This window comes from Phalacrocorax carbo, chromosome 4 (genome assembly GCF_963921805.1).
Source record: "Phalacrocorax carbo chromosome 4, bPhaCar2.1, whole genome shotgun sequence".
In the NCBI taxonomy this organism is placed as follows: Eukaryota; Metazoa; Chordata; class Aves; order Suliformes; family Phalacrocoracidae; genus Phalacrocorax; species Phalacrocorax carbo.
This window is the reverse complement of record NC_087516.1, coordinates 78,351,179-78,368,959: the sequence shown is the minus strand read 5'-3', so window position 1 is coordinate 78,368,959 and position 17,781 is coordinate 78,351,179. Positions and strand designations below refer to the sequence as shown.

The window sequence follows — 17,781 nt, the reverse complement described above, 5'->3', positions numbered from 1 at the left end:
AGCTACTGCCAGTTTTCTTTAGCTCTAGTGTGGAAAGTTGCACGTGTAGCTTCAAAGCTGTCAATGTTCACTTGCTTCTATCGAGATGTGTAATTATATGTCTATTGTCATGGTGTTATTTTGGTTTTGCAAATCCATTACAATTGCTCCACTAGGAACTAGAAGCCCACCTACCCGACTCCCTCTCTTCTGTTGGGACATACCCACCGAGGTACAAGCTCTTGGCCTTATCACAAAGGGCAAACTAAGTACTGGGATATTCAAGAGATCAGACTACGTAATGCAGTACTCCCTTTGGCCCTTGAACACTACTAATCTAAACTGGTCTATAAACTGGTGATCTAGAAAGTAAATGCCTGTTTTCTTTTACCAGTTTGTTTGCCTATGAAGTCCTCTGAATTAATCCTGCATTTTGATACTGAACTTTGGAAGTTTTGTTGAAAAATGTATAAAGCAAAAATGAAGTTTTTAAAAATGAAGGTTTTAAAAATAGAAATTGTGTATATTGACTGGAAGAGGCCTAAGAGATTATCTAGTCTACCTCTAGTGCCAGGAGCAAAGTAAGAATGCCTGTCTAGAACACCTCTGACAAATGCATATCTACAACTGGATCTGTTGGTAAAAACTTTCAGGGAAATTTCAACAGCCCACATAAGTAATCTTTTCAGTCTTTCCTATCTCCATAATTATAAAGTTCTCCCTAATCTCTAATCTAATATTACCACTAGCTATTCCTTTGTTTACTATTTTTAATTTATGCATTTGGCTGTTTTTGTTAGTCTTTATCTATTTATTCTTGCTGGTTTTGAATACTGCTATACATTTTCAAACTAATTTGAATTTTCACCAAGTCCTCTACCTCCACACCCCAAGCTTTCTAAAACCATTTTACAGTCCATTAACCAAATTATTAATCATTCAGTAGAACCAAACTGAGGACAAACCCCAGTATTGCCCACTTGATATACCTTCCTAGCTTGCTCACTACTCTTTAATACAGATTTCCAATTATATTTACTGTAGGCTCGTTTCACTATTCTGATTTTCTGACAATTAACTTGTCTCTTTATATGAAGCAGCATTTGACAGCACTCATACCTCATGTTTCATTTGGAAGTTTTGCACCAGGTTGAGGTCTGTGAACATTCGAATTGTACACAGTGTTGTTTCAAAATCTGATAGCTCAAAATCACTGAAGTTGAAGTCAGTTAGGTTGAGAGATTGTGCAGACGGTACCACAGCAGCCTAGAGCAGAATAAGAGAACACAGTTTAGCACTAGGAAAGAGAAAGTATAACGTAAGTATCTGCTTTTACAACAAAGGAGTAGTGAGATACTAAATTTTACCTTCACATTATACTGAAACCTGATGATTACTTCTCATTTATCTTTCCTTAGCCTTTCTTGTTTGACATCACCTTATTTGCTTATATTTAACACATGCTTTTCCACAGATTAAGAGAATAAGAAGAGGATTATCTGGTCAGTCTGTTATTTAAATCATCTAAGGCAAATTGTAACCAAGACCGTGTATGAAATTGGGAGATTGAGAAAATAAGGCAGTGGAGTTACATATTTGTTTTTATGGACATGCAGACATTGAAATCTGTAACTGTTGACGTTTTACTAAAAATGGTGAGGAAAGAGATGTCAGTAGAACAGAATTCCTAACAGAATCCACATTCGGCACTACAGTAGTCAGAATGTGTCCACAGGCAGAGCTTTCTCAGGGCTGGAAACATGAAAAATGAGGGTTCATCTGTGATCAAGGATCTTTAAAACCTCTGGGCAATGTTTTTGATGTAATTTGAGTATGATCATAGACCTTCAGTGTGAAATTTGAAATTATAAGGTAGACAAAAACCCCCAACTCGATACTTCTTAAAATCTGTAACTTTTATTACCAGTAATATCTCCACGTATTACATGTATTACAACTCTACTTTTTCTAGTTATAAAATTCAGAGTATAGGTATTGGTTGCCCTTCAAAATACAGATGCTAAGGTTGCTAACAAAATAAGTACTAAGTCTTACACTATAGAACAAAAATTAATATCAGTTTTTTCAGTAAAATAAAAGGTGGAGTTGTCAGTGCTACTTCTTTACAGTTGATTCACCGCAATATGAGTGTGGTTTAAAATAAAATCAGGTAAAACTGAAATGGCGAAAGAAATAAACGTATGTGTTTATCTTCCGTTTTGTAATTCTAAGGGAAAACATTTCTCCAGCATCGGGAACTATGTCCTAGAAGGCTGAGACACTGAAAAGGAAGCATGTGTCATAATCTACAGTATTATTACAGGTAGCATGCAAATCAGCTCTCCCCATAACTACATCTACTTATCTCTGGTTCATATGTTTGCTGTTATCTTTCCTGTGTGTCAGAATGGGAAAGTCATGAAAGATTATGACAAATAGTATTTACACAGGAAAAAAGTTCCAACATTCTTACACGTGTCTTGTACCAGTAATTTTGTGTCCCTCAGTTTGGATTCATGTGGTATTTCACCTATGAGTATATGAAAAGAACCACCAGGCCTGTATGTTCAGTGGAAAATAATGCCACCATTCAGGAACTGTAATGACATCATTTTGAAAAACTGCAACTGTAGTCTGATATTTAATGAGGAAAGGGGCTGGAAGGACACAGTAGGAGCTCAACAGAACACCTCATGCCTGTGTTCTGACTTCATTCATAATTTATCTTTCCCTTCCTTGACACCCTGCCTTTGACAGCCACAACAATAAGTTTCATTTCAGCTGAGACATCAAAAACTGCACTCTATAGCTATTCGGGTGTTATTTAACTGGATTAGATATTTTCTCTTTCACTTACTGAAGCCAGTAGAGCTATCTGCCCACCATTTTACAGCATGAAAGTTCATCAGCTATTTTAATTTCAAGTTACTGAGCTACGGTCAGCTTCTGTAAGCACTGACTAAACTACAACCTCTTGCTCAATTTCCCCACCTCAGGAATATTATAAAGAGCATGAAATAGTCAAGAAAAGAAGAAAATGTGCCAATTAATTCCCCTCTTTGCATAACTGTGGCTTTTTAATTACTATTCCTTACTATAGGCATTGTATTAATAGTAATTAGTAGTGAATAATTAGTGATTCTAATTTCATTACCTGGATAAGTATAGAAAATAATTTTTAAAACTTGTCTTCTATTATGATTGAAAAACTTAGAGCTAAAGCTCATAACTTCATTTCATACACCTAAGTGTTACCTTCAAGGAAAGCCTCAAGCACAAGAACAGTCCATTCTGGCATGCAGGAGGTCAAGCCAGCGTGGCTGGGTGAAAGGCCAGCATGGATGAACAGGGAATTCCTGAGTGAGCTCGTGAAAAAATGAAGTACACAGGAGGAAGTGGGGATGGGCTACCCGGGAAGAATATAGAGACATTACCAAAGCGTGCAGGGATGAAGATGGGAAAACCAAAGCTCAGCTTGAGTCAGAACTAGTAAGGAATGGGAAGGGGAACAAAAATGGTTTCTATAAATACTTTGGCATCAAAAGGAAGGCTAAGAAAAATGGGGACTACTGTGGTAACTGATTGGCAACTATGAGCAGTTTTGCTTTCTTTCATTTGCTTTGTATGATAAAGCACAGGTTGCAGACGGTGGCCAGGCTCAAAGGAGGTGACTGATGCAATATGTCTGTAGTATATGGAAATGATGATGAAACTGAAAAATTTGACTGCGGCCTATTACACAAGGCAGATAATGAATAGGATGGGATAGGACAGGACAGGATAGGATAGAACAGAACAGAACAGTTCCAGCTGGAAGGGACCTACAACGATCATCTAGTCCAACTGCCTGATGAAGCACCTATTTTCTGCAGATTATTTAGAAGCAAACCAAAGCAAATCACAAAAAGGTATATCCAGAAACATCACTTTAATCTATTTTGGCTGGCTTGATACAATGATATGAGTGAAAAATAAAAAGTAATAAAATTCTGAAGCCAAGTAGTTTGCCATTTATCAGCTGACCCTCAGTAGTGGAACAAAAGTTGTAATATGCAATGTGTAGCTTTAGCCACAAGGGAGGGTCCAGTTTATAGATGGTGACTTGCTGTATCACTGCAATTTAGGCACCTGGACCACATCTCCACACATTACATTGAAGTTGTACGATATGAAGCCTGGAATAAACGATGGGTAACATCCGTCTATCACTTCAGACAAGGTAGTTATATTAGTTAGGTGCTCCACATGGTGATTTCAAAACTGAAGTCTTTCTATGCTGTGTTAATGGGAAGATAGTCAACAGAAAGGTATCTCAGTAATGTGGTAGAGGTTATTCTTAGGGGAAAATACTAGCACAAATACTTCACAGAAATTTTTGGGAAGTCTGTCAGCACACCAAAAAAGACAAAAAAGTCCTCTACACCATGCTGATAGTTTAAGTTAGATTGAGGAAAGAGTCATTTGCATAAGAAAGGAACTGCCACACGTACATATTTCCCTGAATTGGTACTTAAAATAATCACTTGCTCTGAGCTGCTTTCTGGAATCACCTGTCTCTGCCCAACAACCAAGAGCAGACGCTAAGGAAGTAAGTTAGCTTTCCCAACTTGAGTAGCAGGTGCTCCCTTTGTCACTACTTATCCAGGACTTAGGTTAAAACTAGGAATAGCAGTACTGATGTCTTTAACATGAATGACTTGATCTTGAAACTCACTTGGCCCTATCCCTTTTCAAGTATGGCTACCTTTATCAATGCACAGAAACAGCAAACAATGCCAGGAAAAAAAAAACAACGAGAGAGGTTGATAGTTGCAACATTTAATTGTGCTCTACTTCATGAGTACAGAGACAAAGGAAAAAAGGCAGCAATGATCCTGTATCTCACAGGGTATGTGCTAACAACAGATATTTTAAGAGCAAGGTCTGTCTCTTTTCCTTGTTTTAGGAATAAGGTTTTAATTAATTCAACCGAAAGGCTGCAGTGCAGGGTAATTAACCATGTGACTCTACCATGTGGATTTTTAGGGTAAGGGTCTGCAATCGCATCTTGTCATAGGGTAACTAAGAAGAAAACCAAGGCTATTGTCAGTAGGTTGAAATTTTGTCTGTAAGGTTTTGCTCCTCCAATCTAAACCTTTTGGGAGTCCACAGATTAAATGTATTTGAAAGCTACAGTTTCAAATTAGAGAAACTACTTGCTGATAATTCTGTTGTCACAGATTTCACTTGTGACACACTGTAGTGATTTCTGTTGCCAATGCCATATCTCACTAATAAAGTATATATTAACTGTAATGATTCAAATGTAGTAAGTACAAATATCAATTCCAATATATAATTAAGCTATAAAGCTCGAGTCCTATATCTGTTTTGATATAGCATTGATTCTGCTTAGTAACTTTGTGACGGCATGTGTTCTACCTAGCTAGGGAAGAGCTCTTACACTAAATTTAAGTAGTGCTTAGTTACAAAATAACAGAAAGAACTACAATTTTTTGTACTACGAAGTTGTACATGTGAAAAGACAAGAGCTTCTTTAAATTTTTAGAGAAGAATGTAAACTTTCAAGGGCTAAGGAGTGCTCTATCCTCAAGGGTCAAGAGTAGCTTCCAAAACAAAATTGAGTTCTGCAATGCCCACTGAAATACTTGAGGATAACTTTTTCCTCGTTCCTTTGTGAATTTATGGTCTTCATTGCTCCTAAAAGCAATGGGAACTGCCCTTAATAAAGGTTCTGTCTCTCAGTTAGGGAAGATGTATGTTTTGTGGCCATCAGTCATACAGCTGGCTACTGAACTCCAGCTGAATTTTAACAGCTTGATTTTGACCTCAGAGATTTGCAATTTGCAATTTGCAATTAACTGGGGGAAAAAAAAATAAAACCTTTTTCTTCAGTGTTTATACTCCTGTTTTTCAGCTTACTATAAACATAGTCAGTATGTCTTGAATTTTTATATACTACTAAATCTTGGAGAAAAAAGTATTTTAATGGTTTCTTCTTTTTACATTAATTTTGATCTTTGAAGCACAAAGCTGTTTGAGATCAACTTATAGAGGGACCTAAAATCACCTTCCCATATGACGCTACCATTCTTCTTGTCACCTGCAGAACAAATTCAAAATTAACATCCTGTTCTCCATATCTTGGTTTGGAAAATAGGTAGCTTTTGACAAGGTCTTTTCTATCAGGGTGCTTGTACTCTAGAGTAAATTCCTATTCCTGTTCACCTAGCACAAACTGGCCGATCCCATCCCTCTTCCTGGTTCCTGAGAAAAGAAGATGAATGGAATGGGGTCTGTCAATGATAGTCCTCATTTGTGGATTTGGGAAAATGTCAAAATTAATTTTTATTTTAATCACTTTGATCTGCAACGGCATATATATACCATCGTGCATTAGCATGCTCAGGAGAGCTATTATCTAGAACTATAATCAGAAGAGAGTTTCTTGACTTTGTTGCTAAGAATCCCAATGATCATTAAAGGAAACAGACAGTCTTTAAAATGTTGAAGACAATTTAAAAAAGTGTTTCTCTTGATTGTTATTCAAATCGAGAAAGGTTACAGAACATAGTTTTTACCTGGCAAAGAATATGTTTCCTTGTACATTACTGTTCTACGTTCTCTCTAAGTGCACGCATGTGACTGAATGTCAGGCTCAACCAAGCATCTCCTGAAGTCAGTAAGAACTGTGTGCAAGACTTAAGACAAATATTGGCTGTACTTTTATTCTTAAACACATTATAAAACAAATCATTTCTCAATCTAATAAACTTTCCTTTAGCTTTGTAATGTTTTGACTCAGCTTTGACCATCTGTTTGGCTACCGTGGACATCTGCGAGGTGAGCTAGCAATGAAGTAAAGACATACAGAAGCTTGGGTTATTAAGAAGTCAGAGACTGAGTGGTAGTCTAAGACATAACTAAGGCACTTGCAGCACCAGCTGCAAAAATATAGGTCATATAATAAATTAGGTGAAGAGCAGACTGGAGACCATATACATCATAGCAGGTAGTAAAATCCTTTAACACGAACAGACTCCACAAAGCAAGAAGTATTTTGAGCAACTTTTACCGTAATAAGAACAGCACTTCCATAATGCTTGGCATGTGAAAATCTCAAACAACTTCACAGTCAGTAATTGAGAAAAAAAAATCAAGGATCAATGTTTTCCTTTGTGCGACACATGACAAATTTCACATTGAAATCTAAGCTGCACTCTGTTCTTGAGAAGAAAGAGGAGTGACAGCTATGAAGAAATTAAATCATGGCAATTTACAAAGAAAAACAAACTGGAAAAAAGCAGAAGAAAACTACTTTCACAAAAGGCAGCACAATTAGAAAGTCTATATGCCATAAGGGAAGTTTTGAGTAATTAAAGTGGTGGAACATGGCACCAAATAAAGAAATTAAGCTTTCTAAAGAAAAGAATAATGCTTGAAGAGCAATTTTAGGAATGGTCACTAAATTAGGTATATTGTACACAAAAGCACAAAGAAGAAACCAATTTTTCAATAAGGCAGTTAGATCTATACTGCTATATAAAACAGGACAGGGATCCTTCTCTAGCAACGAGACAAAATGCCACAAACTGATTTGTCCGTGCTACATAGCACTTGATCCGTGGTTTACTTTGTTTGCATATGTGCTCTCATACCGCCCCGGAAAGCAGTAGTTGACATGGCCAAGATTGTGCTAGGAAGCGCGTGGACAGTTAAGCAGTAAAGGTGGACTGGTTCAGTGCTAGGTTTATTGTGGTTCTGTTTTATTTAGTAGTTAAGATGTAACCACAGAAATTACACCACCAGCCCTGAAGAGAAGCCATAGGAGATGCATGCTGGTCTTATCAGTGCCTCTTTATGGATGAGCAACAGTGTGGTAGGACTGACGTTCAAAATCTGTGTGATGCTAACCATCCTAGAACTATCCTTAGCCTTGTGCCTTGTTCTGTGGCACCTTGCTTGTCCAGTCCAGTCCTATACTACCCAGCACGTGGTCCCCTATGTCTACCTTCCTCTCCATCCCTCCCATTTTGTTTCCTACAGCAGGGGTGATGCTATTTCCCCAGAACGTCTGCTCCAACAGAGAGATCTGGAGAGACTAAGCACAGGCTGTGCTTTGAACTACACTTGAAATCATAGCTGTACTTATTCCCTAGGCAGTGGTTTCTAAACACAGAATTAAACATGAGCAGAACAGGACACTGCACAGAAAAGTAACCGTAGAAATAAAAAAATCATGGCATTAACAATTAAATACACAATTTCTGTGTAAGGCTATAAAGCTGTACCAATACTTGGGATGCTTGAAAGGTACCAAAGATATAAAATATACAACATTCAGACTTAGCTGCAGAAAGAACAGTTCTCAACATTTTGCTTTTGAAATATTTAATCATTGTGAGTTGATGCTAACATTGCATCAGCTGTTGCTGTCACTTAATCTCATGAGAAAGGCAGTTAGTATACTTCTGATTCCCCTGTAACTGCAGCTCTCTGACCAACCTGTATCTCTCACTGTAGGCATTGTAACGTTTCCCTTCAATGTGATGTATTGATTCAACTCAGGAACCAACCAGTTTAAGCTTCACTATAATTTTTATTTCTGGAAGATGTGCTACTGCATGTTTAGGGATCACGTCTGTGTAAAGGAGTGCCCTTTGTTGTTCTGCTAATGCAATAGTTCTAAAGTAATAGTAAAAAATTTAATTACCGCTGTTACCTGCAGCTCCCTCGTTTCCTCCTCAGCAGCAGAAGCATGGTATGAGAGAACCTACAGAAAGAGAAAAGCAGCCCTTAGTACAAACAAAAGAAGATTGTGATGAAAAGGTATTTTTCCTAAAGCAGAATTTTTAGCTTGCAGCTGCACTGCATAGCATTGCATTTGCTGATGAAATCCAGTGTCCATGCGGGGCCCATACTGGTTTTCAGGCAGGTCTCTGAAAGCATATGGGGAGATATCTGCAGCTTTCACAAATCTCCCACAGCACAGGATCTTCTTGAGATAATTAGGCCAGAAAACGTAAATAGTTTCTATAAAAGAGCAAAGAACTCTGATTTTCTCTTTGGAAAGTTTTCATGCCCCACTTTCAAAGACAAATAATACACAAAACAGCTATAATTATGAGCCTGACAGTGTTGCCGTAATAATCCTTTCAGGAGTTTATTCAGACATAAAAGAAAGTTTTGCCCTAAGTGAGGCTTGGCAAAAAGTCTGAAAGACAATACGTTTGTTTTAAATTAACAAAATAAGCTCGTATGTTTTGGCTGTTGAGAACACAGGACATGAAAATGTTACAGAGGTTTTTTAGCAACTAGAGATGGACTTTTTTTGTAAAGAAGCCATCTTCTATACTAACCTATCATCTGTCTGGACTTCCTATGTTATCTATAAAGTGTTATAGTAGCAGAGAGAATTGCTAATTTGCCATATAAACAAACAGCTCTCTTTTTTTAAAGCACTGAAATTATTCTGACAATCATTTTACCACCTTTTTATTTAACGTGATTTAATACAGGTTTATTTGAGAGTTGTAACATTTCTTTTAGAAGGTATGGGGTACATAATCCACATTTTAGGAATTCTGCAAACACTCTGTTTACATTATGAATGTCAGGAGATCCAAAGTCTACAAATTTTTCACTTTCAGCTTCAAGTTATCACCTCTGAGTAATTCAGCTTCTCAGACTAAAGCCCTCTGTAGCTATTAAACTTAACAGTAACTAATTCAAAGGCTGAGACTAGATGACGTTCATCTTGATATGGTTTGATGGAGTCTGAGGAAATTACCGAAAACCTACAATAATGCTGCTGTTACTCCGCAAACCAGTTTGTCTGAAGGACTGAGCCAAAATCATCACAGAAACCCTCAGACAAGAAAAGGAAGCCCCTAATCCCCCAAACCATTTCCTCTTCCTACGCAACAGAACAAACTCGCTATGTTGCCAGTATGTAGCCTCATGTAGAGGAAAAGATGCATTCAGCTCACCACTAAGCCTCATGAGTAAAGTTAAAATACAATACCAAATAAAATCTGCTGGCAGATATGGAAAGAAGCAGAAAAATTCCTGTGCAACTCGACAGGCCAAATGCTGTTCTCCTGGGGGAGGATGGTTTCTGTTCAGTATCTATGTGAGTAGCTGCACTATGTGTAGAACAGACAGGGTCTGGAGAAAATTAGGATCTGTTTTAGGCTAATTAAGGACCCCACAGATTTTGAGCTCACCTCTAATGTCACCATCTGTTTGGCCATGGCTCTTTCTACAGCTTCATACATCTGTGTATTCTGGATTCCCAAGCCACAGAAGATAACAAATGCTTCCAGGAACTGTTCATCATTTCTGTTGAAAGCCTTGATTTTGCCTGAGTTTTCTTCCATCTTATTCACAAGCTGGCAAACCCCTATGCCAGGATAAAGAAATTAAAAGAAGTAATACAGAGGACTGCCAATGTATCACCTATTGTATGGAACATCAAGAGAAAAATTAAGTCTAGGACAGTTCAGCCTACAGTATAAACCAACGATATACACAAAAGTGACACACAGGAGTGCTGTAGGATTTTCCCTGAAGTTTTTTAGAGTAATTTAATTTATAGAATAAATTCTAAAATGTTATCTATTACTTAGTGGACTCAAAAGGATTTATTAGTATTTGTAAAAGAAAAATGTAGGGCTTTACAGACTTGATTATCTTGTGAAATTCTAGGGTCATTTTCATCCTAACGTTTATTATTAATAGTATTCTAGATTGATTTAATCCCTAAAGACAATTTGTCCTTTGGAGGCTAATTAAATTTTTGTAACCATGCCAAAAGAACATTTATGAAAGTCAGAACAGTGATACGCAGAGTTTTCACTTCCTTATTTGAGTAGGTACTGGAAATTTTTTAAAACAAATGAACTAAACAGAGAATACCCAAGTTGAGGCTCAAAGTTTAAATATACTTGCTGATTCTATGAGGATGTGATTGAATTACAGCCTGCTCCAAAGACTGCTGAACTCATTGAAAAGCATCTTACTGAATTCAGCTTGTTAGGTTCAAACTTGTTGATAGTTGCCATCTGTTTACTTTCTGTTAAGAATTTCTGCACTGCTCTGTGCACATCATTGAAAGGTCTGACAGGTAACTTCTACCAAACCTTGCTGCAGCGTAAATCCCTGCCACTATTTTACGCAGAGGGAAATTCACACATATACCTCACTTTAGTTTTACCTAGTGGATGACAGCTTCTGCTAAGAAATCAGAATATTAATTAAAGCAGCTGCATTGTAAGTGTACGTCGTCTCTGGCCAAAACTGCTTTGGGAGTGATTATTTTCTTAAGTGAGTCCAAATGTTTTCTCACTCTCATGAGTGTGAGTACTAACAGTTTCAAGCATAAAAGCCAGCATTTTCCTGGCCAACTGCAAATAATTATCCCAGTGAAAACAATAGTTGCAAACTGAAAATTCTGAAAAAAATGACTAAATGAAAAAGACTTCAGTTTCTATAAATTGCTGTTGCATACAGTTTGTATACTTTGTGTATTTCATTAAGAACATTTTGCAGCAGAAAGAGTAAAATATTAAATATGTATTTAACCAGCAAAAAAGAAGATAACTATTTAGCATGGTGTTTCCAGAACACTTAACAATTTTTCGATTTTCTTGCATCAGTAGAGCTACTCCTAATTTACACAGGATATGAGAACAGAATCTGAATGCCTTACACTTCACTGCTCTAAGGTCAGGGAGGCCAGATTTGCTCTCTGCTTATGGGTAGAGAAAAAATTATAATGAATACTATTTTATAGCAGTACCAGCAGTGAACATAATTGCAGCTACTGTAAGGTCTTGTCAGTGCTAATAATTTTTTATATGAAAGTATTTCCAGCATTTTAGTACTCCATATTTACAGACTAAAAAAGCTCATTGAAGTTTTTAATTAAAACAAAAAAGAGTCTGAGGGAGCAAGCGTGCATCTTCCCTGTTACAGTATGCAGAAAAACTGAGGAAAAGAATGTAGCACACACGTGCAAACTGGTTTTTTAGAAGAACATTGGCCTTGCATGTAGACGTTTTAATGTCTGGTAACTATGTAACATGGTCCTGTTTCCAAATTACATTGTGTTTGGGGAACTGGGATTTTAGCATCAGAGTCTCCTCCAAAGAGATCAGTAAGAATATTATAACTGTAGCTGTAAACTGTTGTGACAGGGGCTGTGGTATCTGAATATTGTAAACAGGATTCTGAACCCTAATGGAATGTGATGACTAGATACTTGAATGATAGTAAAAATAGATAATCCCAGCAAATAAGGATTCACTAAGAACACAATTAACTTTTTCCTGGGAAAAAGAAGCCAACTTTAAAAACTCTATAGGAAAATCTCATGAAACTCACTTTCAGATCTCTGTTTAGTACTGTTTATGACATTATAATTATTTCCATAGCAACTGTGATGTAATGAACACAAGATTACGACTCAACAGTGGATAAGCCACAAAAGCAAATAAACTCTTAAAAGACACAGCATTTGGATGCACGTAAATATCTCTTAAAAAAAATGAGAGAACTGCAGTAAATATATTATGTAGTACTTATGACTCTTTAACTGTAACCTTTTCCAAAAGCTTCCCCAAAGCACCAAGGGGTCAATACATTACAATTAAAGGAAAACTCAAAAGTCTTTTATTGGGACATAGTTATAAAACCCCAGGAAGATTCTGTAAAGCTTTCACCACATACCTCCCACAGGTTGGGAGAATAAAAAAGCTCTTTTCATCTTTCTTGCCAGTAAGATTTGCCTGGTTTTGTTGTGGACAGTTTTTCCCACCCCATGGCCATCTGCACACCCCACTTCCCAAAATCTGGGTTTGGGTATACTAATCTTAAAAATAAAAAAGTAGACTTATAACAATAGTCTCACATAGCACATAGTATGCTAAAGGAACTTCTGGGTATTGTCCCAAAGACAACTTTTTGACCTTGCCTTATTAAAGGTCTGAACATTAGGCAGGCTGTGAAACCTTAAAACACTTCAAAGAAAATTTCCCAGTGACAATTACTCAGATTTGAAAAACCCACCTGAATGGGTGGCCTGACTGAAACTTTCAGTTTGAACTTCCACAGAAAATAACAATAGGAAAAAAAAAAAAAATGAGATCAGATGCAACTGTTTTATCAGTAGCTAACAGCATAGTGAATTATCTCTAATTAAAGTTCAATCTTCATCTTGGTCTTCTAGGATCTGGTAGAATATTTAAAACAAAGTAATAAAAGAACTGATTAAAGAACTTCATATCCAAAGACATTTCAGAGAACTCCATTAGGTAAAGACGATGCTTCTCTTTCTGCTTCAAGAGTTAAAAAAAACCAGATCAGTCTTCATGGAAAAGGGACCTCATATTTACTATATATATTGGGTTATGTGGTTTTACCATAATTCTCAAGGAAAAATATTTGAAGACCATTTAAAAAAATGCATTCTTGGAACTCTCAACATTTCCTTGCCAAATTTTGTAAAGCTGAGAAAGTTGGATCCATGCTATCTAGGAATCAGTAGATTTTATGTTCTGTTTGCTTGTGGAACTTACTGGTGTCAGGAAAGCAGGCTGACACTCATTCTACTCTTCACAGCACAGGGAAGTCCTGGTAATCTCCAAAAGCATCATCATCCCTTTGTTTAAGGTGAACCTTAAACTCACTGAAAGACTTAAAGCTCATTAAGCTTATTCCTTGACCAGAACCTCAAAACTATTTAGGTGTATACTCATCTTTGAGGAACCAGACCACAGCCACCTAAACATTTTTAGGAAACTTGAGATAACTAGACTTCTAGAGATAACTAGACTAGGCCTACGTAGACCTAAGTGATGTCAAATTACTTCTGAAAATGTTACCCCAGGAAACCAGTGGTACTATGGCCACTCTTTCATACAGAAGAAAAGTAGTTCTAGAAAAAGCAAAGGAGATGCTGTGGAGATATTTACACTGGGTAGCTTTAGACACTTAAACTAGCGTCTTACGATAAGACTGCAGGCTCCCTATGTAACCCACAGAAAGAAGCAGGCACCTCCGAAGGGCAATTCATAGCACCAAAATTGCACAGCAGTTAGCCTTCCAGTGTGTGAATGTTTTTGTAGCCAAGTCTCCGTTGAGGAACCTGTCAACACCTGTGCCGTTCAGCTGGCCTTTCCACATGTCACCACTGTTCCCTAAAAGCCCAGCACTACAGACAGCTCAGGCCTGAAAAGTTCATTTAGTGATTTACATCTTCTCTTCTTTTCACTGCCTTGTAAAACATCTACACAAGTAAAAGCAGTAACTGACCCTCTGAACAGGAAGAAATGAAAATGACTTTACTTACAGAAACTTTCCGAATGCAAATAAGCTATATAAATGTTGAAGTATCACAAGAGTGTTGTAGACACTTGGTAACCGACTAGGTAAGCAATTTACAGGAAAGGTTGCAGTGGACTTATTAGTTGAAAACATAATAATTAAGGATATTTTCTCTTGGGTTGAGATTCCACATTGCTAAGATTTTACTGTGGGGCACAGAAATATTCCTGTGAAATGTATAAAAATATTTTTTTTAAAGATACCTACCTATCACTTTATTCTTTTTCCCATTTTTTATTGGTGTACACAGCAAACTCTTTATATGTTGACTTACATTTTCTGCATTGTCATTCTGTTAAACAAACAAAAAAATACAGTTACAATTTTAAAGACTAATGTTCAGGTGGCTGAAGTGAAAAAGCTGTAGAGCTGGGGTCTACAACTATCCTTGGCTTACATCCTCCTTCAAAAAACAACCACGTCTTCAAAGAGTTTGCATATCTTCGGCTGGATGGTGTAATAAACGCTGTATCTGATACAAGCTTTGGTGAATAATGCAGATGATGATAAGCTTAATTCAGTAGGATTTTACAGTGACTTGTGTAATTGTGCTACAAATGTGCCAATTTTACAATAGGTTCTTTCATTAGAAGGTACCACTTTCACAAAAATGACAACTTTGCACCAAGACAAAGTGTTCCACTCAGTGCAGCTGAAAAGACATCAAATGGGCTTTAGAACACCTGCAGTCTTCCAAAGACCTTTTGTCATGTCTCATGCTCCAAGAGGAGGAAACTGAATTTTTTTGGGGGGTGAAAGGGTGGAACAAAAAGACAATATATCTTTTTCAAATATCTGGTGAGAAAAGGACTTAGTTCTGCTCTGACTGATCCTGGAATAATGTGGCAGTTGCTGAGAAGTACATTTCGTCCAATCTCTAATTGTGTGTGACACAAAAAAATGGGTACACACTAATATTTCAAATCAAAAGCATATATTTTTTTTTTTTACTGTTGTTGCTCTGCTCTCTGGTGATGTGCAAGGATTGTAGACAGTTTCTTTGCAGGTGAATGTACAAACATTATTGCTTACAAGTGGCAATAGGAAATGTGATTCTTTAAAGTAAACATTAAAGGATCACTTCATGCCAGATACTTTACGTGACTCCAGAAACCTAAGTACTACTACTTAATAGCAGCCCATTATCAAGAGGGTATATGGAATAACTCAAGAGTAGGATTTGCTGCTTTCTGAACTGTGACATACCTGTGAAATCAGCTGTAAAAAAGGATATAAGAACCAGCATCTCTCCTAGACCTCTCCAGCAAGGGCCGCTGAGAAACACAGTTAAGCTCGCATGAAAATTCATTTATGGCTACCCTGAGAAGAACCTGCTGCTTCATGGTAAAGTTCAGATGCACTGAAAAGTCAAACTGGACTGGACTGCAGACAAGACCACAGTGCACAGTGCTTAATAAAAATGCCCAACCCAGAATTAATGAACAGGAAGGAGATTAAGCGAAAACAGGCTTAAATGCCATTAGAGAGTATTGTAGATATTTTAAGTTTGTCTCTACTGCACTAACTTTTTTGGTTCAGGGAGGAACACATACAGATGACTGCTGAAGCTTAGCATTTGGCTTCCATACTGTCCTTGTAAGTGGCCTGAACAGTGGCAGGCAACACCACAGCACTCTCATGAATAAACCCAAGCTGTTGTTCTGCTTCTTGTCACTACCTATGTAGTTGAGGCCACCGAAGCATTTAGAAAGTACAAAGTTATTTTCATAAGGTGAGTAAGCATGCTGTTGAATGCCCTCCAAATAAAGAGGCAGCCAGGGTTTCTGGGGCACTAGGTAGCCCTGGGTTTTCCCTCATGTCAGGGTTCATCACTTTTCAGAACATTTAGCCTACAGCCCCGCCTTGAGACTGCTCCTACACAGTGGAGATGCAGCCACTGTGTGTTGAAAACATTATCCAAAATTTCTTCTAGTAGTACTATTATTTTGTTTTTATGAGTTTCTTTTACATGCAGAAGGTGTAAGTCGTCTAGATTCCAGGGAAAAATGCAAAAGAAATCTAACCCTACCGACAAAGCGAAAGGTGACTCTCAAGGTATTAATTTTATTTTAAAATGTCTTCAGAATAATCACCTCTTTATTGATCTAACACACTGTACCCATCCGATTCCGTTTTCACTTCCACTCCTGCAGTTAAGGTAGCTTTGGGCCCTGTGCTGCAAAGTGGTGAGCACGCAATTCCTGTGTTGCTCAATCCTTCATAGAAACCCGCTCCAGAACATCCAACAAACCTTGGACAGAGGAAAAGGGAAGCAACACAGCTTCCCACCCTGAGCCTGCCCCTTCTTTCCACTTACCGAAACAATCACATTGAACGCTGTATTTTCTGACCTTTTTGTTGCACATCTCAGAACAGAGTTTTGTAAAAAACTATCTGCTGATCATAATAACTCCTCTCCCTCTTATTACCTTCTCTCTTGAGTCCCTCTAGCCAACAGGCTTAAATATAATAATAAGAGCAGACATCCTTCTCATTTCTGCATTGACATGAAAATACAGAATTACAAGTTTGCTTTTTGTTGATGATGACTTTGAAGGCAACCTGACTGTAATCTGAGTCTTGCCAAGTGACCTTGCCTCCTAACTCTCCAGTATCTCTGTGTTCAGTAGTACACCATACCACAAGCTCACACCTGTTGAAGCGTGAAGCAAAAGCTCCCAAAGTAAAGTGAAGTTGTTCCTTCTCCAAAACAGCAAAGAACTTGCATCTATAACAATAATTTTTACTAGAACAAGAAGGGAAAGGAGAGGATAAAAGGGAAGGATCTTCAGAGAGCCTCCCAACACTCACAGTAAGCTACCGCAGATTACTGTGAAAACCTCCAACTGTTCTTCACTTAAATGTTTTCCATACTGCAAGCTCTCCACATCGCACTGCCTATTTATTGATCAGTTAACGTTGTGTGTTTTTAATAACAGCTGTAGGGATAAATCTTTCCCCTGGCCACCCAGCTCAATATGTGAGTATCGTACCATTTCTTCACTGATAATGAGTTTTATCAGGTAAATGTACCTTCTTTTGTGTTTGCATAATTCTAACTGTGGCCATTAAATTAATAGAAATAACAAGGGATAAAATAAAAAAGGTTTGAAAGGTAAACAGAAAAAACCGTCTTCCATTTCTGAATTTCAAATCTAAGCTTATTTTACTCACTGTCCAGGGAAATCTTTTGTCTTTGCAGACGTCTGGGATGTTGAGAGGCTCCATCGTATTCTTGACATACTGAGCATACATATAATTGATTTTGTTTGTATCATAGTCCCTGAAGGATACAACATTATTATTATGTGCTTGGTACAAAAATGGGTCATTTAATTATGCAAAGCAGGAAATGGTAATATCTTTCCTGTATGAGGAAAGGATATAACCAACAGATATATAGCGGAGTTGAGTTCA

The 17,781-nt window shown here is 37.4% G+C and overlaps 1 protein-coding gene and 1 long non-coding RNA gene across 8 annotated transcripts in view; one reads left to right on the top strand and one right to left on the bottom strand.

Moving 5' to 3' along the window:
- The window catches only part of PDE5A (phosphodiesterase 5A), a 76,671-nt gene that overhangs the window by 18,742 nt on the left and 40,148 nt on the right, over nt 1-17,781 (bottom strand). For 5 of the 7 annotated variants that reach the window (XM_064450548.1, XM_064450546.1, XM_064450549.1 and 2 more), the window contains exons 8-12: nt 17,539-17,647; nt 14,572-14,656; nt 10,206-10,381; nt 8,693-8,752; nt 1,099-1,245 (exon numbers count right to left, since the gene is read on the bottom strand). In XM_064450548.1, coding sequence (XP_064306618.1) covers nt 1,099-1,245; nt 8,693-8,752; nt 10,206-10,381; nt 14,572-14,656; nt 17,539-17,647 — 577 coding nt within the window. The remainder of the gene's footprint in view (nt 1-1,098; nt 1,246-8,692; nt 8,753-10,205; nt 10,382-14,571; nt 14,657-17,538; nt 17,648-17,781) is intronic. The other 2 variants (XM_064450547.1, XM_064450545.1) reach the window with 1 other exon arrangement.
- Nucleotides 1-17,781, top strand: part of LOC135313184 (uncharacterized) — a 48,747-nt gene that overhangs the window by 21,577 nt on the left and 9,389 nt on the right. The window lies entirely within an intron of this gene.